This window comes from Haematobia irritans, chromosome 3 (assembly GCF_050003625.1).
Source record: "Haematobia irritans isolate KBUSLIRL chromosome 3, ASM5000362v1, whole genome shotgun sequence".
Classification (NCBI taxonomy): Eukaryota; Metazoa; Arthropoda; class Insecta; order Diptera; family Muscidae; genus Haematobia; species Haematobia irritans.
The window spans coordinates 202,844,935-202,870,186 of NC_134399.1; the positions used below are offsets into that span (position 1 = coordinate 202,844,935).

The following is a 25,252-nucleotide window of genomic DNA, read 5'->3' on the forward strand; positions in this document are numbered from 1 at the left end:
AACATAGGCAACATATCAACAGATGATAATAAAAAGATTTATTTGGGGTTCAATTCCTTCTCTTTGCTTCCCCTTCCTTTTCTTTGCTTCCCCTGAAAAATATCGTGTGTAGCTTGCAGATAAATCCAACAGGAAAACGTCTCTGTCAACCTTCCATGTGAGACCTCACTTTTCAAATTTTCTAATGACACGCCATCTGCTAGCAATACAAACTTACCTCTTTTTCTCAATGTGAGGAAATAAATATCCAAAGTCTTTGGATGGGGTCTTGAGTGAAAGATCTTACAAGTCATGTGTTTGAAAAAAAACTACATTTAGTCTCTTTTATTCATTTATTAATTAATGAAAAAAGTGATGTTTTGCTTTTAAATATGTTCATATAAGGAAATCTATGTAAACTATTTAATGCAAATGCGTACATTTAAAAGTTTTCCTTTTAGTCAATTTAACAATTTAATGTTTTTTTAATACAAAATAATTTTCTTTATCTTGGCATTTGATGAAACTATCATGTGACTTAATACTATTTAAAATAAACAAAAATATTTATATTTACGACTAAAACTTAAGAAACTAAGGGACAAACAAACAGTAGTAGTAAAGAAACATATACTAATTATAGTATGGACAGTCAATTATAGAAGGAAACATTTGAAACACAAATTAGCAATAAACTATAAAATAATTGGGGGGACAATTAAAAGTCCTTTAAGTTAACAAATAATTTCCAAAAAATATGGTTATTTAGGGTTAGAGTTTTCTCCAAATGCTGGAGCAAAAGAAAAATGATCTTACATCTAAATTTTAAATCTAAAATATTGTTGGCCTTAAAACCTGAGATCACATACGCGTAACATATACTCATATACTACATGCATAAGACAAAATGAACAAAACAAACAAAACGTTAATGATGGCTTAGCTAGAGCTACTAGCTAGCTAAGCATCACATCTGTCTGGGTGGATAAAAACCTAAAGAGGACGTTATGTCTAAATTATCCTGTCGGTTTCCATAATCCACATCCAGTCATAAACTATTTAAGGATATTATACTCTCAACAAATTCCTCCTGCACGTCGTCATCATCATATTCAGCCGAATACTATGAATTTTGATTACGATTTATAACTACCCAGCTATCATCGGGTACTAGATCTCCACCATTATTATTGGCATTTACATCGGATCTATTTGGTTGATCATCTGGTGGTAGGGAGGAACGCATTGCATGTTTCAAATTGTTATACAATTCCAATAATTCTTGCTGTAAAACAAAAAGAGTAAAGAGGTCATAATTAGTTTCTCCATTCTTCTCTTTGCTTTAATATAACACTTACCCTCTCTTTCATTTTCTTTAGAAGCTCTTGTTTCTCTTGCCGCTCCTGAGGATCCATTTGTATTAGAATCCTTTCTTTTATATCTTGGGCATAGTATAGATTTGTATTGACTCTTAGATATTCCATGGCCAATCTACGATGTTCTTTAAATATTTCTTGTGACTCAGCATTATCCGGTATGGGCTGTTCCGGCTGTAATTCCGGATCCAACAACTCCTCCAATGGTTGTCCATTTTCTTCATCATCATCGGTATCATTGGTTTCAATAGGGAAATTGGGATTGATTTGATCGACAGATTTAATGATGGGTTTGGCTTCGGTAACCATTATACGTTCTTTACCATCACTTTTAGCTGCAAATGATAAATAAGAGAATACAAGCCATTAGAAAGAGATTTAAGAGAAAATTAAACAGGGACAATTATGCAATCAAGAGATTACAGCCTCAATCACAGTTGCCACTAGAGCTAAAAATAATCTACCAAAATTTGGAGAAATTTCTAACAAAAAAAAAACTACCAAACAAAAAAATCAATGATGGAAAATTAATTTTAAAAACCAAACAGAACAGGAAAAAAAATATTTTGTCAAAATTTTATCTCTATAGAAAATTTTGTCAAAATTTTATTTCTATAGACAATTTTCTCAAATTTTTATTTCTACGAGTATAGAAAATTTTCTCAAAAATTTATCTCTATGGAAAATTTTGTCAAAATTTTATCTCTATAAAAAATTTTGTCAAAATTTTATCTCTATAGAAAATGTTGTCCAAATTTTATCTCTATAGAACATTTTGTCAAAATTTTATCTCTATAGAAAATTTTGTCAAAATTTTATCTCTATAGAAAATTTTGTCAAAATTTTATCGCTATAGGAAAATTTGTCAAAATTTTATCTCTATAGAAAATTTTGTCAAAATTGTATCTCTATAGAAAATTTTGTCAAAATTTTATCTCTATAGAAAATTTTGTCAAAATTTTATCTCTATAGAAAATTTTGTCAAAATTTTATCCCTATAGAAAATTTTGTCAAAATTGTATCTCTATAGAAAATGTTGTCCAAATTTTATCTCTATAGAACATTTTGTCAAAATTTTATCTCTATAGAAAATTTTGTCAAAATTTTATCTCTATAGAAAATTTTGTCAAAATTTTATCGCTATAGGAAAATTTGTCAAAATTTTATCTCTATAGAAAATTTTGTCAAAATTGTATCTCTATAGAAAATTTTGTCAAAATTTTATCTCTATAGAAAATTTTGTCAAAATTGTATCCCTATAGAAAATTTTATCAAAATTGTATCTCTATAGAAAATTTTGTCAAATTTTTATCTCCATAGAAAATTTTGTTAAAACTTTATTTCTATAAAAAATTTTGTTAAAATTTTATCTCTATAGAAAATTTTGTCAAAATTGTATCTCTATAGAAAATTTTGTCAAAATTGTATCTCTATAAAAAATTTTGTCAAAATTTTTAGCTGCAAATGATAAATAAGACAATACAAGCCATTAGAAAGAGATTTAAGAGAAAATTAAATAGGGACAATTATTTAATAAAGAGATTACAGCCTCAATCACAGTTGCCACTAGAGCTAAAAATAATCTACCAAAATTTGGAGAAAATTCTAACAAAAAAACTACCAAACAAAAAAATCACTAATGGAAAATGTATTTTAAAAACCAAAAAGAACAGGAAAAAAAATAATTTTGTCAAAATTTTATCTCTATAGAAAATTTTGTCAAAATTTTATTTCTATAGACAATTTTCTCAAATTTTTATTTCTACGAGTATAGAAAATTTTCTCAAAAATTTATCTCTATGGAAAATTTTGTCAAAATTTTATCTCTATAGAAAATGTTGTCCAAATTTTATCTCTATAGAACATTTTGTCAAAATTTTATCTCTATAGAAAATTTTGTCAAAATTTTATCTCTATAGAAAATTTTGTCAAAATTTTATCCCTATAGAAAATTTTGTCAAAATTTTATCCCTATAGAAAATTTTGTCAAAATTGTATCTCTATAGAAAATTTTGTCAAAATTTTATCTCTATAGATAATTTTGTCAAAATTTTATCACTATAGAAAATTTTATCCAAATTTTATCTCTATAGAAAATTTTGCCAAAATTTTATCTCTATAGAAAATTTTGTCAAAATTTTATCTCTATAGAAAATTTTGTCAAAATTTTATCTCTATAGAAAATTTTGTCAAAATTTTATCTCTATAGAAAATTTTGTCAAAATTTTATCTCTATAGAAAATTTTGTCAAAATTTTATCTCTATAGAAAATTTTGTCAAAATCTTATCTCTATAGAAAATTTTGTCAAAATTTTAGCTATGGAGAACAACACACTCTGCCCCAGGGAAATCAACAATAATTGATTGGTATGCAAAATTCAAGCGTGGTGAAATGAGCACGGAGGACGGTGAACGCAGCGGACGCCCGAAAGAGGTGGTTACCGACGAAAACATCAAAAAATCCACAAAATGATTTTGAATGACCGTAAAATGAAGTTGATTGAGATAGCAGAGGCCTTAAAGATATCAAAGGAACGCGTTGGTCATATCATTCATCAATATATGGATATGCGGAAGCTCTGTACAAAATTGGTGCCGCGCGAGCTCACATTTGACCAAAAACAACAACGTGTTGATGATTCTGAGCGGTGTTTGCAGCTGTTAACTCGTAATACACCCGAGTTTTTCCGTCGAGATGTGACAATGGATGAAACATGGCTCCATCACTACACTCCTGAGTCCAATCGACAGTCGGCTGAGTGGACAGCGACCGGTGAACCGTCTCCGAAGCGTGGAAAGACTCAAAAGTCCGCTGGCAAAGTAATGGCCTCTGTTTTTTGGGATGCGCATGGAATAATTTTTATCGATTATCTTGAGAAGGGAAAAACCATCAACAGTGACCATTATATGGCGTTATTGGAGCGTTTGAAGGTCGAAATCGCGGCAAAACGGCCCCATATGGAGAAGAAAAAAGTGTTGTTCCACCAAGACAACGCACCGTGTCACAAGTCATTGAGAACGATGGCAAAAATTCATGTATTGGGCTTCGAATTGCTTCCCCACCCACCGAATTCTCCAGATCTGGCCCCCAGTGACTTTTTCTTGTCCTCAGACCTCAAAAGGATGCTCGCAGGGAAAAACTTTGGCTGCAATGAAGAGGTGATCACCGAAACTGAGCCCTATGTTGAGACAAAACCGAAGGAGTACTACCAAAATGGTATCAAACAATTCGAAGGTCGTTATAACCGTTGTATCGCTCTTGAAGGGAACTATGTTGAATAATAAAAACGAATTTTGACAAAAAAATGTGTTTTTCTTTGTTAGACCGGGGACTTATCAGCCAACCTGTTAAATGGGGTTTTCCCAAAATATACTCCAAAAGTAAAAATTTTTGAAAAATATTTCTAAATAAAAATATCAGAATTGTATGTTTTTTTTTTCAATAATCTACTCTATAACTAACCCGAAAGATAGTGTGAGAAGAAAATTGAGAGATATATTTTTCCTTCCTTTCTTTTGTAAATTATCCTTTTTCCTACCTAGACAGAATATTTAATTTGCTTAAAGTCGGACCATTTTCGACCAAAAAAATTAAAATTGAAATCTTTTTATACCCTGCGCCACACTGTGGAACAGGGTATTATAAGTTAGTGCATATGTTTGCAACACCCAGAAGGAGACGAGATAGACACATGGTGTCTTTGACAAAAATGCTTAGGGTGGGTTCCTGAGTCGATATAGCCATGTCCGTCTGTCCGTGAACACATTTTTGTAACCAAGGGATTAGGTTGTAATTTAAGCCCAATCGACTTCGAATTTGGCACAAGTATGTGTTTTAGGTCAAAATAGAACCCTATTGATTTTGGAAGAAATCGGTTCAGATTTAGATATAGCTCCCATATATAGCTTTCGCCCGATATCCACTCATATGACCACAGAGGCCAATTTTTTGCTCCGATTTAGTTGAAATTTTGCACAGGGAGTAGAATTAGCATTGCAGCTATGCGTGCCAAATTTGGTTGAAATCGGTTCAGATTTAGATATATCTCCCATATATAGCTTTCGCCCGATTTACACTCATATGACCACAGAGACCATTTTTTAACTCCGATTTAGTTGAAATTTTGCACAGGGAGTAGAATTAGCATTGTAGCTATGCGTGCTAAATTTGGTTGAAATCGGTTCAGATTTTGATATATCTCCCATATATAGCTTTCGCCCGATTTACACTCATATGACCACAGAGGCAAATTTTTAACTCCGATTTAGTCGAAATTTTGCACAGGGAGTAGAATTAGCATTGTAGCTATGCGTACCAAATTTGGTTGAAATCGGTTCAGATTTAGATATAGCTCCCATATGTATGTTTTTCTGATTTCGACAAAAATGGTCAAAATACCAACATTTCCCTTGTAAAATCGCCACTGCTTAGTCGAAGAGCTGTAAAAATGACTCTAATTTTCTTAATCTTCTATTACATATATATTGAGCGATAAGATAAGATGCTTCAGATTTAAATGTTTCCCATATTTTTTTACTAACATTGTGGTCCACCCTTGTGCATTAGCCGACTTAAATTTTGAGTCTATAGATTTTGTAGAAGTCTATCAAATTCTGTCCAGATCGCGTGATATTTAAATGTATGTATTTGGGACAAACCTTTATATATAGCCCCCAACACATTTGACGGATGTGATATGGTATCGAAAATTTAGATCTACAGAGTGGTGCAGGGTATAATATAGTCGGCCCCGCCCGACTTTAGACTTTCCTTACTTGTTTAATACTAGTTCTGATCAATTATAGCAGAATTTTATTTTTGTATTCGAAGCTTGGTATCATAGACTATTAAAAACAGAAATTAGAATAAACATCGTAGCACATATTTTGTTTGCCGCTTTCGAAGCACTGTGCTCCTTGGTGCCCTCTATGTATATACAGTTTTGACCAAACGCCAAAAAGTTGTTCAGCGGTGGATTATCCCCCTCTCGTGATACTAGTGACATTTTTGAGTATTTCAAAGTTTCTCTAAGTGGTTGCAACGCAATGCGAAACGCCGTTTGGACGCGGCAATAAAACGGAGGTCCCTCGTCATTGAGATAAACAAAGAATCGGGCATCACTTATTGGTAAGAGAGAAGATCGCCACTTGTGCCGACTAAGTGGACTGAAGAGCCTAAGTGAGTCTAAAATTCCTAATTTAGCTATTTTTAAAATTGTAAATGCATTAGCATTATTGAAGCGTACACACAAAATAATTTTGTTCTGATTCAATCACGAAATTAATTGATCCAATTAATTTTTTAATTGAAATGTTTTCAATCACAGAAATGATAGTATCAATTAAAAAATTAATTGGAGGTCAATTAAAAAATTAATTGATTGAATTAAAAAATAATTGAAACTATTAATATTTGTGATTGATTTTTGTTTCAATTAAAAAAATTGTTGAATAAATTAAATTTTTAATTAAATATTTTTTAAAATCCAATTAAAATTTTAATTGGAAAAATTTTCGTGAAATTTTTTTCTGTGTATATCGTTCCATTTTTAGTAATGGCGTAGTTTCTAAATCTCAAATGTAAAAGATTCAAAATTGCATCGATCAAAATACCGCGTGACTCAAAACTCCTTTATAAAATATAAATTTTGCTATTTAAGCGTGCGTATAAAAATTTAAATTTGTCATACGCACCCTCGACCGTACAATAATGCGTATACGTAATTATGATATCCAAAACAGGACACCGGTTACTACACTTTATACGATGATGGTAAAACTGAATAGAAGACCGACAAATTGTGTAATGCACAATGCACTGATGACTGAAGGTTGATCACTAAACGAGTATTTTCAGTGTAGAATTGCATAAAAAGTATATAAAATCTCGTTTGAAAAGAGAGCACCTCAACTGTATTAAGCCACAGTGTGGCTATTACAATGAATTGTTAATTTTTAATTATGTTAGCTGGACTAAAACCTGTAACTAGGTGGACTAAAACCAACACTTTTTAGAACTAAATTTTCGATACCATATCACATCCGTCAAATGTGTTGGGTGCTATAAAAGTTTGTCCCAAATACATACATTTAAATATCACTCGATCTGGACAGAATTTGATAGACTTCTACAAAATCTATAGACTCAAAATTTAAGTCGGCTAATGCACTAGGGTGGAACACAATGTTAGTAAAAAACAAGTAAGGAAAGTCTAAAGTCGGGCGGGGCCGACTATATTATACCCTGCACCACTTTGTAGATCTAAATTTTCGATACCATATCACATCCGTCAAATGTGTTGGGTGCTATATATAAAGGTGTATCCCAAATACATACATTTAAATATCATTTGATTTGGACAGCATTTGATAGACTTTTACAAAATCTATAGACTCAAAATTTAAGTTGGCTAATGCACTAGGGTGGAACACAACCGATTTCAATAAAATTTGGCACACATGACTATATTACTAATTGTTCTCCTTGTGCAAAATTTCAACCAAATTGGGCCAAAACTCTGGCTTCTGGGGCCATATAAGTGCATATCGGGCGAAAAATATATATGGGAGCTATATCTAAATCTGAACCGATTTCCACCAAATTTGAAACACATCACTATACTACCAATTGTACTCCTTGTGCAAAATTTCAAGCTAAACGGGATAAAACTCTGGCTTCTGGGTCCATATAAGTGCATATCGGGCGAAAGGTATATATATGGGAGCTATATCTAAATCTGAATCGATTCCAACCAAGTTTAGCACGCATAGCTACAATGCTAAATATACTTCCTGTGCAAAATTTCAACCAAATTGGGCCAAAACTCTGGCTTTTAGGACCATATTAGTCCATATCGGGCGAAAGATATATATGGGAGCTATATCCAAATCTAAACCGATTTCAATCAAATTTTGCACACTTGACTATACGACTAAGTGTTATGTTTGTACAAAATTTCAAGCAAATCGGTATAAAACTCTGGCTGCTGGGTCCATATTAGTGCATATCGGGCGAAAGATATATATGGGAGCTATATCTAAATCTGAACCGATTTCTTCCAAAATCAATAGGGTTCTATTCTGACCCAAATTAGGAACATGTGCCAAATTTGAAGGCGATTGGACTTAAATTGCGACCTAGACTTTGATCACAAAAATGTGTTCACAGACAGACGGACGGACGGACAGACGGACATGGTTATATCGACTCAGGGACCCACCCTGAGCATTACTGCCAAAGACACCATGTGTCTATCTCGTCTCCTTCTGGGTGTTACAAACATATGCACTAACTTATAATACTCTGTTCCACAGTGTGGCGCAGGGTATAAATATGGGAAACATTTAAATCTGAAGCAATTTTAAGGAAATTTCGCAAAAGTTTATTTATGATTTATCGCTCGATATATATGTATTAGAAGTTTAGGAAAATTAAAGTCATTTTTACAACTTTTCGACTAAGCAGTGGCGATTTTACAAGGAAAATGTTGGTATTTTGACCATTTTTGTCGAAATCAGATCTAAATCTGAACCGATTTCAACCAAATTTGGCACGCATAGCAACAATGCTAATTCTACTCCCTGTGCAAAATTTCAAATAAATCGGAGTTAAAAATTGGCCTCTGTGGTCATATGAGTGTAAATCGGGCGAACGATATATATGGAAGCTATATCTAAACCTGAACCGATTTCAATAAACTATGACACACTTGACTATAGTACTAATTGTTCTTCTTGTGCAAAATTTTAAGCAAATTAGGGTAAAACTCTGGCTTCTGGGGCCATATAAGTCCATATCGGGCGAAAGATATATATGGGAGCTATATCTAAATCTGAACCGATTTTAACCAAATTTGGCAAGCACAGCTACAATGATAATTCTTCTCCCTGTGCAAAATTTCTATTAAATCGGAGTAAAAGATTGGCCACTGTGGTCATATAAGTGTAAATCGGGCGAACGATATATATGGAAGCTATATCTAAACCTGAACCGATTTCAATAAACTATGACACACTTGACTATAGTACTAATTGTTCTTCTTGTGCAAAATTTTAAGCAAATTAGGGTAAAACTCTGGCTTCTGGGACCGTATTAGTCCATATCGGGCGAAAGATATATATGGGAGCTATATCTAAATCTGAACCGATTTCTTACCAAATCAATAGGTTTCTATTCTGAGCCAAAACACATACTTGTGCCAAATTTGAAGTCGATTGGACTAAAACTGCGACCTATACTTTGATCACAAAAATGTGTTCACAGACAGACGGACTTGGATATATCGATTCAGGAGCCCATCCTGAGCAATTTTCCATTTTTTTTTGGTGTTGCAAACATGTGAACTAACTTATAATACCCTGTTCCACAGTGTGGCGCAGGGTATAAAAATTGTAATCACAATTACATTTAAATAACTTTACTTTAGAATTAATTTATGGAGAAAATCAAAAGTTTGTTTTATTTTTATACCCACCACCATAGAATGGTGACGGGGGTATAATAAGTTTGTCATTCCGTTTGTAATACATCGAAATATCGATTTCCGACTATATAAAGTATATATATTCTTGATCAGGGAAAAATTCTAAGACGATATAACGATGTCCGTCTGTCCGTCTGTCTGTCTGTCTGTTGTAATCACGCTACAGTCTTCAATAATGAAGCAATCGTGCTGAAATTTTGCACAAACTCGTCTTTTGTCTGCAGGCAGGTCAAGTTCGAAGATGGGCTATATCGGTCCAGGTTTTGATATAGTCCCCATATAAACCGAACTCCCTAGAGGTATTTTATGACCATAAAGAGGTGTGCCAAAAATGGTGAGTATCGGTCTATGTTTTGGTATAGCCCCCATATAGACCGATCTCCCGATTTTACTTCTTGGGCTTATAGAAACCGCAGTTTTTATCCAATTTGCCTGAAATTTTAAATCTAGAGGTACTTTAGAACCGTAAAGAGGTGCGCCAAAAATGGTGAGTATCGGTCCATATTTTGGTATAGCCCCCATATAGACCGATCTCCCAATTTTCTTATTGGGCTTATAGAAACCGCAGTTTTTATCCAATTTACCTGAACTTGGAAATCGAGAGGTACTTTAGAACCGTAAAGAGGTGTGCCAAAAATGGTGAGCATCGGTCCATGTTTTGGTATGGTCCCCATATAAACCGACCTCCCGATTTGGGGTCTTGTTCTTAAAGAAACCGTAATTACCGTAACCTAATTTGCCTGAAATTGAAAATCTAGAGGTACTTGAGGACCATAAAAAGGTGTGCCGAAAATGGTCTGTATCGTTCCATGTTTTGGTATAGCCCTCATATAGACCGATCTCCCGATTTTACATCTTGGGTTTATAGAATCCGTAGTTTATATACAATTTGCCTGAAATTGGAAATCTAGAGGTATTTTAGGACCATAAAGAGGTTTTTCCACAAATGGTGAGTATCGGTCCATGTTTTGATATAGCCCCCATATAGACCGATATCCCGATTTTACTTCTTGGGCTTCTAGAATCCGGATTTTTTTATCCAATTTGCCTGAAATTGGAAATCTAGAGGTATTTTCGGGCCATAAAGAGGTGTGCCGAAAACGGTGAATATCGGTCCATATTTGAGTACAGCCCCCATAAGAACGATCTACCGATTTAACTCCTTGGGTTTCTAGAAACCGTAGTTTTTATCCGATTTGCTTGAAATTGTAAATATTCTGGTATTTTAGGCTCTCAAAACGTGTATCGGATTAAGTTTTTATAGGACCTTTTGGTAATGCCTCCATATAGACCGACTTCACTTCTTGAGGGTATAGAAGGCGCACTGACCATGAAAATTGCTTGAAACTCAATGTAAAATTTCCAGATTTTACTTCTCGGGTGAAAATCTACAGATTTAAGATTTCAAATCAAGACGTTATTTTATAATTTTCTTGCACACTTACAAGAGATGTTAATGATTCCTCTAAAACTCAAACAAAAATGGTTCTTATAAATCCAGAATCTGATACAGTCCTCATAGGTGAAATCTTTAAATTTATCTTCGGGATGTGTCCTCAAGTCCTCAAACCCTCCTGAAATTTCAAAGGAAACCCTAATATTTGATTCATGGTGGTGGGTATTTAAGATTCGGCCCGGCCGAACTTACTGCTGTATATACTTGTTTTTTTTTTGTAAAGCTAAAACAATTATTTTACACAAAATTAACGCAGATAATCCATTTGAGAATATAATTTTATAAGAAATATTTTTTGTTTTTCCAAGAAATTTTTAGTTATTAGTATATTTATCGCATAATTGATGTATTTATCTCATAATCATTTGCTCAAATAGATAGAGAATAGATAAACATAAAATGAATTGCTATTATGTAAACAAAGCAATTGAGATTAAGAAAAACTTAATCCTTCCTCCTTACTATAAATAAAGCAACACCAGCAGCTGTATAAATCCGTTTGTTTCAATGGCGCAATAAAACATGTCGAATCACACATTTCCGAAATTCATTTGAAAATTTCATATGATATTCCGTGTATTCTGCCTGCTATTCTTTTTTTGTTTTTGTTTTTGTTTAGTTCCTCCAACCCACAATATTGTATTTTATTAGAAAACAAACAAGAATGAGCTTTACTACTGGCAGCGTTGATGATTAGGCACTTGAGATTTCTACTTCATGCAAATACTAACGGCAATGGTCGTAGAGTGTGCCACACATTTTAATTTGGGTAAAAAAAAATATTTTTTGTTTTATTTATGTTCTTCAATAAGCAATGCACTTAGTTTTGCCTCCATAGACTGCTTGTATCTACGATAATACACGATTCATAAAATTAAAATAACCAACACAATATTTTTTTTTATTTGTTTATAAGTGAATCCTTATTCAATATTATCACGTACTTATTGGCTTTTCTTCTGCATTTGCCGCAAAACAATCGATACAGATTTGTACTATAACTTGTGATTAAACGTTTGCAATTATTAACATTATTTAAATTTTTTTTATATTCACACTTTTACACAATTTATTTAATGTATTGGTATTAAGATATTTTTATTAAATCATAATTTGTCATTGGTAGTAGTTTTTCCCATCCGTATTATTATTTAATAATTTAAAAGACTATTTAATTAGTTGTAAATATATGACGTTTTTCTTTAAAAGACTCGCACGTTTAGAATACGTTAAAATCGCTTGCTTCGGCAATTAATACGAATTCGTCAATAAATGAAAATCTACTGAATGTTTTGGGAGTAAAATCACAATTTGTCTGCTAGTAAGACATTGCTAACATATGAGTTCTTAGCAACATCTCTGAACTCTCTCTATTTCTCTTGATACGAGACGCATAACAATGGTAAAGCAACTACTAAAGAGAGTTTATACTTATACCATTGAAGAGAGACTATTCACTACGTATTCACCAGTGTTGCCAACTCACCAAGGCCAAAAAGCACCAAAAATATATTATAAATTCTAACATACCACCTTCCACCACAAAATCCAAAATTAAATGGTCTACTAAAAAAAAAAAAAAAAAAAAAAAAAAAAAAAAAAAAAAAAAAACTTCCGAAGATGTATTATAGAACTTTTGTGAATTGAATTTTATATAAAGTTACGGTGGGTATTAAGATCGAGTTTAGTCATTTTTCTACAATTACTTTTCTTTAATAATTCATTTTAAGGAATACAAACTTTGTGAAAATTTGCTTTTGGCTATACCCCTTCAAGTTATAATAAAATTTGCAGCAAATATGCATAATTTTATGCCTTTTTTACCCTTGCCCTTTAGCGGCAAAACTCAAACTTAGTACTCACCATTATGAACCGCTTTCGTTCAATTCATTTTGATCAGTGATGTTTTTCATCTTTCTAAATATGTATTAATATATGGAAGGAGTCTATTGCTTATTTCAGTTGTGCGTGCTTTGGGAATTTAATACAAACGTTTTTAATGACATCTTTACCAAATTCAAAAATTCGGCACTCATCGTTCGACTTTCCTACAGAATACCCTAAATAACAATATTAATTAAAAAATAATCAATACCAACTTCATAACAATCAAATTCTATATTTGGCAATAAATTTGAGTTTCTTCAGCTCTTGAAAGTCTAATCAAAATTTTTGTATCAATTACTTAATACTGTTCAAAATAAAAAAGCACCAAAAGCACTAAATGAAATTGCCAGAAAGCACCAAGTTGGTGCTTTCTTTGAAAATGCACCAAAAAGGCAATTTGGTGCTTTTTAGAAATCAAAAAGCACTAAATTTGGTGCTAAAAGCACCAAATTGGCAACACTGGTATTCACAGTGTTGCTAAATTATTATTATGAAAAAGTGGCTGTTTTAGTTATAAAAACTATGCAACATTTATGACCACAATATTTACTCAATATTATGGACGAATTTTTTGAAAATGTTTAAAGATGTTTTATATAAACTTTTTCAAAAGTTTTCACTATCTTGTTTTAACAATTTTTTTATTGAATCGTCCGAAACTTGCGTCCTTTCGTCTATTAATTTACAGGAAAATACAAAGTCTGCACTGTAAATTGTGGGTGACTAGAAACAAGGCATTTTGAGAATTAAGCAATCGTCTCTAAAAATAGATTTCATTTTGTTTCTGTTTTACAAAAAAAAAAAATTGGTTTGAATCTCGAAATTGGTTGATTTTTAATTGAAATTTCTGCAATCAAGAAGATGATACTATATATCACTGACGCCAATTATTAAATAATTACTTAAATTAAAATTTATTTGATTCAATTAATTTTTATTATTGATTTTTATTTTGATTTAAAAAAATAATAAAATCAATTACTTATTAAATTGACCAGCGTTGCAGGAATTTTTTACAAAAAATTGCTAGATTTCCAAAAAAAATCTACTAAATTACTACTAAATTAGAGAAGTTCAACTTTTTTGTTGGATACACAATAATCAGCTGTATTTAGTCAAAAACTATTCCCCGCAAAATAGTGTATAATGTCAATTCATTTAATTACCGGTAATGTACTTTAAATTCCAATCATAATCGGCAGATTTGTTTTTATCGCGCTCATGACATTCATTTGATCTTATGAATTTGATAACTGTAAACAAATTTGTTTGAAATTTTTTGATTTTCTTAATTTCCCAGCAAAAAAAGGGTCGCCAAAAAAGTAGTGAAAATGTTCTCTTTGGATCCGGAAGTGGTGCAAAAATGGCTCAGAAGCAATGAATTCAACATGGGCTTGTCATAGGACGGATGTTCACCATTTTAACAGGCGGTGCACTGAATTTACATCACTTCTTAAGACGTGATGCGAACTCAGTGTTTTGGATATGAATTAAGAAATTTTGTGATATTTTGACAAATAAATAATTTTTAAAAATTTTTATGAGTTTTAATGCATTCTTACGTTTGTGTGGAACGTTTGACATCAAATATTTTCGAAAATTCGCAATCTTTCTAGAATGGATTTGGTGTTATGTGCGGCAAAATTTAAATAATTTTTACCATTTTATTAACTCTTAATCTATTTTTAACCCATTTGAAACAAAACAAGTATATACGGCCGCAAGTTCGGCCAGGCCGAATCTTATGTACCCACCACCATGGATTGCGTAGAAACTTCTACGAAAGACTATCATCCACAATCGAATTACTTGGGTTGTGGTATCTTAAAACTTCTTAACATCGTTTTCTAGACAAAAAAGTTATGTATAGTTAAGTCTACAAATAATTACGAATCGATATCGATATCGATATCGGGTCGCTTATATGGGGGCTATATACAATTATGAACTTGATATGGACCAATTTTTGTGTGATTGGGGATCGATTTATCTGAGGGCCATATATAACTATAGACCGATATGGACCGAGTTAGGCATGGTTGTTAACGACCATATACTAGCACAATGTACCAAATTTCAACTCACTCGGATGAAATTTGTCCTCCAAGAGGCTTCAAAACCAAATCTCGGGATCGGTTTATATGGGGCTATGTACGATTATGGACTGATATGGACCACTTTTGGCATGGTTGTTAAATATCATATACTACCACCACGTACCAAATTTCAAGCAGATCGGATGAATTTTGCTTCTCCAAAAGGCACCGGAGGTCAAATCTGGGGATCGGTTTATATGGGAGCTATATATAATTGTGGACTGATAGGAACCAATTCGTGCATGGTTGTTGGATACCATATACTAACATCACGTACCAAATTCCAACCGAATGGGAAGAACTTTGCTCTTCCAAGGGGCTCTGGAAGTCAAATCTGGGGAACGGTTTATATGGGGCCTATATATAATTATGGACCGATATCGACCAATTTTTGCAAGGGAGTTTGAGGCCATATATTAACACCACGTACCAAATTTCAACTGAATCAGATGAATTTTGGTCTTCCAAGAAGTTCCGGAGGTCAAATCTGGTGATCGGTTTATATGGGGGCTATATATAATTATGAACCGATGTGGACCAATTTTTGCATGGTTGTTAGAGACCATATACTAACATCACGTACCAAATTTCAGCCGGATCGGATGAAATTTGCTTCTCTTAGGGACCTCGCAAGCCAAATCGGGGGATCGGTTTATATGGGGGCTATATATAATTATGGACCGATGTGGACCAATTTTTGCATGGTTGTTAGAGACCATATACTAACACCATGTACCAAATTTCAGCCGGATCGGATGAAATTTGCTTCTCTTAGAGGCCTCGCAAGCCAAATTTTGGGGACCGTTTATATGGGGGCTATACGTAAAAGTGGACCGATATGGCCCATTTGCAATACCATCCGACCTACATCAATAACAACTACTTGTGCCAAGTTTCAAGTCGATAGCTTGTTTCGTTCGGAAGTTAGCGTGATTTCAACAGACGGACGGACGGACGGACGGACGGACGGACATCCTTAGATCGACTCAGAATTTCACCACGACCCAGAATATATATACTTTATGGGGTCTTAGAGCAATATTTCGATGTGTTACAAACGGAATGACAAAGTTAATATACCCCCCATCCTATGGTGGTGGGTATAAAAAAATTAAAATTTTTCATTAAAAAATATACAAAGAGCGAGTTATAAAAAATTGTCTCAAATGAACTTCATGTGCAGTTAAAATAAAGAACATCTTTGGGATTAATTTTTTGGAAGTGCTTTTAAAGTTGTGCCAGCAAAAAAATTGCTGTTTTTTTTTGCACACAAAACAATTTACATCTTCTTTTATAACCCAGCAAAAAAAGTTGTTCTAGATACACAACTTTAAAAGCACTTCCAAAAATGTCCTCCCAATGATGTTCTTTATTTCAACTACACGGGAAGTTATTTTAACTCAATTTTAATATATTTAATAGTTAATTATACCTTGTTTTGTTTCCAAAAGAAAAAAACAGAGTAAGTATTAATAAAATGATACAAATTATTTAAATTATGTCAAAAAATGCTAAATCCATTTAACAAATACTTTAGATCAAACGTTTCAGACAAGCGTTAGAACGCATAAAAAATCATAAAAATTATACAAATTATTTATTTTGAAAAATATTACAAAATTTTTTAATTCACTTCCAAAACACTGAATTCGGATCACACCTTAAGAAGTGATGCAAATTCTGTGCAAAGGCTGTTTAGATGATGGACATCCGTCCTATTACAAGCTCATGGTTAAAGTGGCAGCCCGATTAAGATTCAGGCTCACGTAGACTATTCAGTCCATTGTCATAACAAGCTCATGCTAAATTCATCACATATAACTTCCAGATCTTCCGGCAAAATTTTCGGAAATTTGCGTTCTTTTGTTAAAGTCGTATGTCTTTAAAGTAACGAAAAACATCTTTGATAAAAACTCTTCCAATATACACTAATAGAAAAAAAAATTACGTTCCAAAATCGTGGACGGACGGTAACAAAATGAAACGGAAACGTTCACGAAAAATCAAAACGGAATGTTTACGGTTTCGTCCAAAGCCGTTCACGATTTCACGAAAGGCTTTCGTTTTTCTTTGGCCATGGAATGTCTTAAAATAATCGTTAGCCGTTGCTATGGCAACTCCGTCGGTGGTGCAATGCGCTTAGGCGACTGTTAGCGCGTACACACAATTTTTATTTTTTTCAGATTCAATCACAAAATTAATTGATCAAATTAATTTTTCAATTGAAATGTCTTCAATCGCGAAAATGATAGAATCAATCACAGTTTTAATTGAGAATACAAAAATACTTGATTAAAAAATTAATTGATTTCATGAGTAAGTTTCAATTAATTTTTTTATTTGATTCTATTAAATTTTCAATTGATGTCGATTGCAAAATTCATTTAATTTTTTAATTAAAAACGAAACTATTTGTAATCCTGTTTAGTTTGATTCAAAGATTTATAGTCTCAAAAAAAGTCTAATTAAGAATTAAGAAAAAAAAATATTCATAATTTGTTTAACTGTCTTAGTCTTCCGAGTTTGATTAAAAAGTTAATTGTATCAATTAATTTTTTAATTGAAAATTTAAAAACATCAATCATTCATTTATTGTTTCTAGTTTGATTAAAAAGATAATAGTATCAATTAATTTTGTACTTGAAAAAGTTTTCAACTTCAATCAACGTTTTAATTGGGAATATTTTGGCAATCCAGGTTCGAGTCACGGTAGCGGATTTTGTTTTACTTTTTGTTATAAATTCGTAATCATTACGTTTTCAGATCATGAACGCTGATTGTTGTTTTGAAACATTTTATCGTTGTCAGATTGACACCGTCTGTTCTCCGTTTGACACCAAATGTGTGTTGATTCAATATCATGAACGGATCGTTTTGAAATGAGCACGCCGTTCATCATTTTTTTCTGTGGGTGTATTTCTAGCGTTTTTGGGTTGAAAGCTAACAACAAATATTAAACAGAATCAAAGAAAGAAATGAAATTCAGATATATAATTTTTTGGTACAAGTCAACAAAATGTTTTACAAATGTCTGAAAAATAACGTTATATTTTAAAATTAGGAAAATTTTATTTTGTGAGTTGTGTACTAATAACCAATACGAAACAAGATCAAAAAAAGAAATATAATTCAGAAATATATTTTTTTGTTACAAGTCCTCAAAGTACCACCGAGATGGACAAAAAGGAAAAAATTTAATTGTCACCTGTCACAAACTTCTGAAAAATAATGTTGCATTAGTTGAAAGCTAACAACAAATATAAAACAAATTTATTTAAAAAAATAATAATAAATGATAAACTTTTCCCCATCGTTGAGGGGACTAATTTTAGAGGCCTGTCACCTAGGGTCTCAAAATTTTGGCTCACTACTTGGTCAATACCTCCGATCTAACCATACAAAATCTCAAAGAGTGATATATAACCGTTTCCAAATGACGGAAAGTTTGCTATTTCTCTTATCTCTCCCTTTTATGCAGTCAGATATTTTCTATGCCTTTGTATGAGAGGTACGTGAAGGAACGGTCTTTCCTAATAACAAATACAAACCAAAATAATAATAATAAAAAAAAAAAAAACAAAATATAATTCAGAGATATAATTTTTTGTTACAAGTCCTCAAAGTACCACCAAGATGGACAAAAAGGAAAAAAAAAAATAATTGTCACCTGTTTTACAATCTTCTGGAAAATAATGTTACATTTTCAAAATTAGCACAATTTTTTTTTGTGATATATTGTATCTTCATTTACAATATATCAAAAACAACCTACAACATTAGACATTTTCTTAAAAAATCGAAAATTCCATATTGATTTCTTCCAACACTCGTAAAAATTGAATCGGACGCAAATTCACCACAATGAAAATAGATTGTCACATATTGGCATCACTAATTTTAAATACATAGCAGAGAGCGTAAGAGAACAAAACTCATATTCTCTTCAAACAATGAAGAAAATAAAATTACATATTGAAGAATATCGGCGGCATGGTTGTTGTTCAGATCATTCAGATGGTGAACAGATCATAACCTACACCATTACGAATATGTATGATTTACATATTTCATTTTTTTTTTTTTTTTTTTTTTTTGGATTCATTTTATTTCATATTTTAAATTTACAATATGTACATTTTGAGGTCTCAGCGCCTTAAGGCTTTAAAGAGACCAAACCATGGCAACTTTAACTAATATTTAACGATTCCATAAAAAGAAATTCTATATAATTTACATAATATTTGGATTACAAAAGCATTGTCAAATTATCTAATAAATATGACTTTAGTTTATTTTTAAATGAAGATATAATACAAATGTTTTTTAATCTGCCTGGCAAGTTATTGTATTCAGTAGGACCGGCAAATGATATTCTTTGCTTGGTTAAATCTATCCGACAACGTGCTACATTCAAATTACTGGATTGTCTAGTTACTCTCCCTGTTCTGGTAAAATTTTGATCAAATTGTAACGATCTTGTGTTTAATCTATGTACAGATTTGAACATATATAACAATAACTGCTGCTTATATAAACCACGAATTGGCAATATATTTTTAGCATGATTTTTATATAAAAGTGTTGTTGGATAACGCAGTGGCAAATTGTAGACAACTTTTAAGGCTTTGTTCTGGGCGGACTGTAGCTCCTTTAAAGTTCTCGTTGAACGATGTGCATAAATTATAGGTAAATATGTCAAGTGGGAATGGATAAGTGAGTGATATATCATCAGTTTTGTATCAGTAGTTAAAATATTTCTAAACTTATGCAAAATTCCAGTGGCTGATGATACTTTTGCCTTTACACTTTTTATGTGTTCATCCCAAAGAAGATTGCTACACAAATTCACTCCTAAATATTTGACCGTCTTAGACTCTTGAATAGTTTCTCCATTAATTGGAACAGTCATCTCTCCAGTTTCTCTTACATTTGTGGTAAACCTAATGAACTTAGTTTTTGATGAGTTCAAAATAAGTTTATTTAATCGAGCATACTCCGACAATATTGATGCGTCGTATTGTATCTCCGTCTGCAATACTGTTTCATGTTTGTATTTGTAAAACAGACACAAGTCATCAGCAAACATTACTAACTTCCCATTAAAGTTTATATTTTTTAAATCATTTATATATATCTTGAAGAGTAGTGGTCCTAGTACACTTCCTTGCGGAACACCATAATTTACTGGCAATTTATTGCTCTTGGATTCGCCTACTTGGACATATTGAAATCGATTACTCAAATAATCTTTTAGAAGCTCCACTGTACGGCCAGATACTCCAATGTAACGTAGCTTTTCTAGCAATATGTCGTGCTGTACTAAGTCGAAAGCCTTTGAATAGTCGAAAAATACTCCAGCGACTCCTTTATATCCAGAGTCTAGTCCAGCACAAATATATTCTATAACATACACCAAAGCTGCATCCGTTCCACAACCTTTAGTGAACCCAAACTGATTTTCATATAAAATATTATTCTCATTTAGAAACTGAGAAAACTGATTACATATGATTTTTTCAAAAATTTTGTCGATAATTGGCAACACTGCTACAGGTCGAAAATCTGTAACTCGTCTCGAACCTGGAACTTTAGGTATAGGAATAATTTTATGAATTTTCAGCATTTCAAAGATTTGTCCGATTCAGAATTTTCTCATGTACCCCTCTCTTTCTCATTCTTTTTCCCCATAACAACTACAAAAACGTCATTAACGAAAAAGGCGAAATAAATACTAATATGAATATTGTTGTTAAAAAGGGTATTTATTAGGAAATGAAATCATATAAATTATAACAAATACAATATCTGCGAGCCAATAAAATAAAAAATAAAACTTCTTTCTAAGACAATGGATTGATAATTTATTTAGCGAGAGAGATCAATCTAAAGTACAAAGCAAAAAACATGAGCTATAGCTTCAATTAAAAAAAAAAAAAAACGATTTCTAAGTATTATTGTGTTTAGGCAATGATATCCCGGAATGGAATGACATGATGAGAAAAAATTCCCCGAAATTGTTATGGGTCAACAAACATGTTGCTGGTATACGTTCTCACACCATGATTGTTGGGGTGTTTATTGTATGATGAAATTCCGGAGAAAACTAATCGTCCGTTAACATTGTTTAAGATTCATAAAAAAGTACAGGTACATGAATGCCCGCAGTCGCAGGCGTTATGAGCAAACACAAGACTGTAAAGGGGAATCTCGCTTAATATCCAAATATTGGCTGGCTAATGTTTAGACGTCATGATTCATGATTTAATGATATCGTCATAGATGGAATGTTGAAGTATTTTCAAAGCGATTTAACGTCATTTCAGATATGTAACTGTTATATAGACCCACAGTATAACAAATAGTTGGAAAATAACGAAGAATTGAAACGTAACAGCAAATGTTTCATTTGAAATTTATTCAATAAAAAAACTCTCCAATATGGTTCATGAGTCTCCAACTTTTAACGATATAAAAAAAGATTCCCCCTTTTACTAAATTTCTTCCTAATATCATCCTTTTTTGAAACACTGAGAGATTTTGTTTTTCCTTTAAGGATTTTTGTATTGATTAGGACGATTTCAGGAGACTTTTATACTACATGATGAAAAACAAAAACAAGAAAAACACAATAAATTCAACTTGTTTCCCAGCATCATGTATGCAAAACTCAGGTTCAAAAGAGAATAGAATCTTAAGGTGAGCACCATGCTCCGTTTTTTTTTTTTTTCATCAAAACACTAAATTAAAAGTGCAAAAATATATATGAAGACGATTACATTTGTACACTGAAAAAAAAACATGCCCGGTTCCAAAGATTTTGTCTTTACTTTAAAAATTTTGGTATTGATTCCGAGCCAAAGAAGCGGAGAAGTAAGGATACTTTTAAGAACCAATATTCTTTTAAATTTGGGTTTTGTGTACTTGTTTCTAGGAAGCAAATTTTAATTTTTCGCTTTTTCAGCTTTTTTTCTTCATATGCTATTAAAGTCCTTTAAAAACGAGTTAGCGGAAACTTTATTTTCCAAATTAAGGCTCGACTTCCATTAGAAATTATGCTTTGTAATCAAGGTGCAAAAAGACAACAAATTTAAAGACAATGTCGAATGTCTCATTGAGGCTGGAGTAAAAACTCCAACTTATCAAATATCCTTCTTTAGTCCCTTGGGATCTATGTAGAATGTGAATCTTGGGAATAGACTATGACAACTAATTCTAGGATACAGTGTACAAATGAAACGATTCACATATGATGGTATTATTTAAAGATTTTTATTGCTAACAGGCGTCACAATGACTATTGACGCGTTTTGTTTATTTCTCATTAGACTCACTTGCTTGCTTGCTTATATCCAGAAACTATAGCCAAGTGTTTAGCAAGCCAAATGGGTCTTTGCTTAAAATTTCTCACAAATAACAAAAACTAAACTAAAACAAGTATATACGGCCGTAAGTTCGGCCAGGCCGAAGCTTATGTACCCTCCACCATGGATTGCATAGAAACTTGTATAGACTTGCCGATGGCAAGGTATCTTAAAACTTCCTAACACCGTCTTCTAAATTGCAAGGTAGTCCATACATGGTATATATTAAACTAAAAAAGGCAGATTTAATACGTATGTAATTAAGTTTGACAAAATTTTTTATAGAAATAAAAATTTGACAAAATAAAATATTGACAACATTTTCTATAGAAGTAAAATTTGGAAAAAATTCTATAGAAATAAAATGTTGACATTTTTTATAGAAATTAAATTTTGACAAAATTTTCTATAGAAATGAAATTTTGAGAAAATTTTCAATAGAAATAAAATTTTGAGAAAATTTTCTATAGAAATAAAATTTTGAGAAAATTTTCTATAGAAATAAAATTTTGATAACATTTTCTATAGAAGTAAAATTTGGACAAAATTTTCTATAGAAATAAAATTATGAAAAAATTTGCTATAGACATTTTCTATAGAAGTAAAATTTGGACAAAATTTTCTATAGAAATAAAATTTTGACATAATTTTCTATAGAAATAAAATTTTGACAATTTTTTTTTTGTATAGAAATAAAATTTTGACAAAATTTTCTATAGAAATAAAATTTTGTAAAGAAATAAAATTTTGACAAAATTTTCTATATAAATAAAATGTTGACAAAATGTTCTATAAAAATAAAATGTTGACAAAATGTTCTATAGAAATAAAATTTTGCTACAATTTTCTATAGGAATAAAGTGTTGACAAAATTTTCTATAGAAATAAAATTTCGACAAAATTTTTTATAGAAATTAAATTTGGACAAAATTTTTTAAAGAAATAAAATTTTGACAAAATTTTCTATAGAAATAAAATTTTGACAACATTTTCTATAGAAGTAAAATTTTGACAAAATTTTCTATAGAAATAAAATTCTGACAAAAATTTTCTATATAAATAAAATTTTAACCAAATTTTTTATAGAAATTTTATTTGGACAAAATTTTCTATAGAAATAAAATTTTGACAAAATTTTCTATAGAAATAAAATTTTGACATAATTTTCTATAGAAATAAAATTTTGACAAATTTTTTTGTATAGAAATAAAATTTTGACAAAATTTTCTATAGAAATAACATTTTGTAAAGAAATAAAATTTTGACAACATTTTCTCTACAAATAAAATGTTGACAAAATGTTCTATAAAAATAAAATGTTGACAAAATGTTCTATAGAAATAAAATTTTGCCACAATTTTCTATAGGAATAAAGTGTTGACAAAATTTTCTATAGAAATAAAATTTTGACAAATTTTTTTATAGAAATTAAATTGGTCAAAATTTTTTTATAGAAATTAAATTTTGACAAAATTTTCTATAGAAATAAAATTTTGAGAAAATTTTCTATAGAAACAAAATTTTGACAAAATTTTTTAAAGAAATAAAATTTTGACAAAATTTTCTACAGAAATAAAAGTTTGACAACATTTTCTATAGAAGTAAAATTTTGACAAAATTATCTATAGAAATAAAATTTTGACAAAATTTTTTATATAAATAAAATTTTAACCAAATTTTTTATAGAAATTTAAGTTGGACAAAATTTTCTATAGAAATAAAATTTTTACATAATTTTCTATAGAAATAAAATGTTGACAAAATTTGCTATAGAAATTTTCTATAGAAGTAAAATTTGGTCAAAATTTTCTATGGAAATAAAATTTTGACATAATTTTCTATAGAAATAAAATTTTGACAAAATTTTTTATAGAAATAAAATTTTGACAAAATTTTCTATAGAAATAAAATTTTGACAAAATTTTCTAAAGAAATAAAGTTTTGAAAAATTTTCTATACAAATAAAATGTTGACAAAATTTTCTATAGAAATAAAATTTTGACACAATTTTCTATAGGAATAAAGTGTTGACAAAATTTTCAATAGAAATAAAATTTTTACAAAATTTTTTATAGAAATAAAATTTTTACAAAATTTTTTATAGAAATAAAATTTTGGTAGGTTATTTTTGGCTCGAGTGACAACCATTATTATGAACCGATATGGACCAATTTTTGTGTGATTGGGGATCGGCTATATATAACTATAGACCGATATGGGCCAATTTTTGCATGGTTATTAGCGGCCATATATTAACACCACGTTCCAAATTTTCTCCAAGAGGCTCCGGAGGTCAAATTTGGGGAACATTTTATATGGGGGCTATATATTATTATGGATCGATGTGGACCAATTTTAGCATGGTTGTTAGAGACCATATACTAACATCACGTACCAAATTTCAACCGAGTCGGATGAATTTTGCTCTTCCAAGGAGCTCCGAAGGTCAAATCTGGGGATCGGTTTATATGGGGGCTATATATAATTATGGACCGATTTTGCATTTGTGTTTGAGGCCATATACTAACACCACGTGCCAAATTTCAACCGGATCGGATGAATTTTGTTCCTGCAAGAAGCTCCGGAAATCGGGGGATCGGTTTATATGGAGGCT

The 25,252-nt window shown here is 31.2% G+C and overlaps 1 protein-coding gene across 1 annotated transcript in view; it reads right to left on the bottom strand.

The window, feature by feature from the left end:
* Nucleotides 1–313: 313 nt before the first annotated feature.
* The window catches only part of Tak1 (TGF-beta activated kinase 1), a 134,063-nt gene continuing 109,124 nt past the window's right edge, over nt 314–25,252 (bottom strand). The window contains exons 7-8 of the mRNA XM_075302294.1: nt 1,338–1,690; nt 314–1,264 (exon numbers count right to left, since the gene is read on the bottom strand). Of these exons, the coding sequence (XP_075158409.1) occupies nt 1,103–1,264; nt 1,338–1,690 (515 nt within the window). The 3' untranslated portion in view covers nt 314–1,102. The remainder of the gene's footprint in view (nt 1,265–1,337; nt 1,691–25,252) is intronic.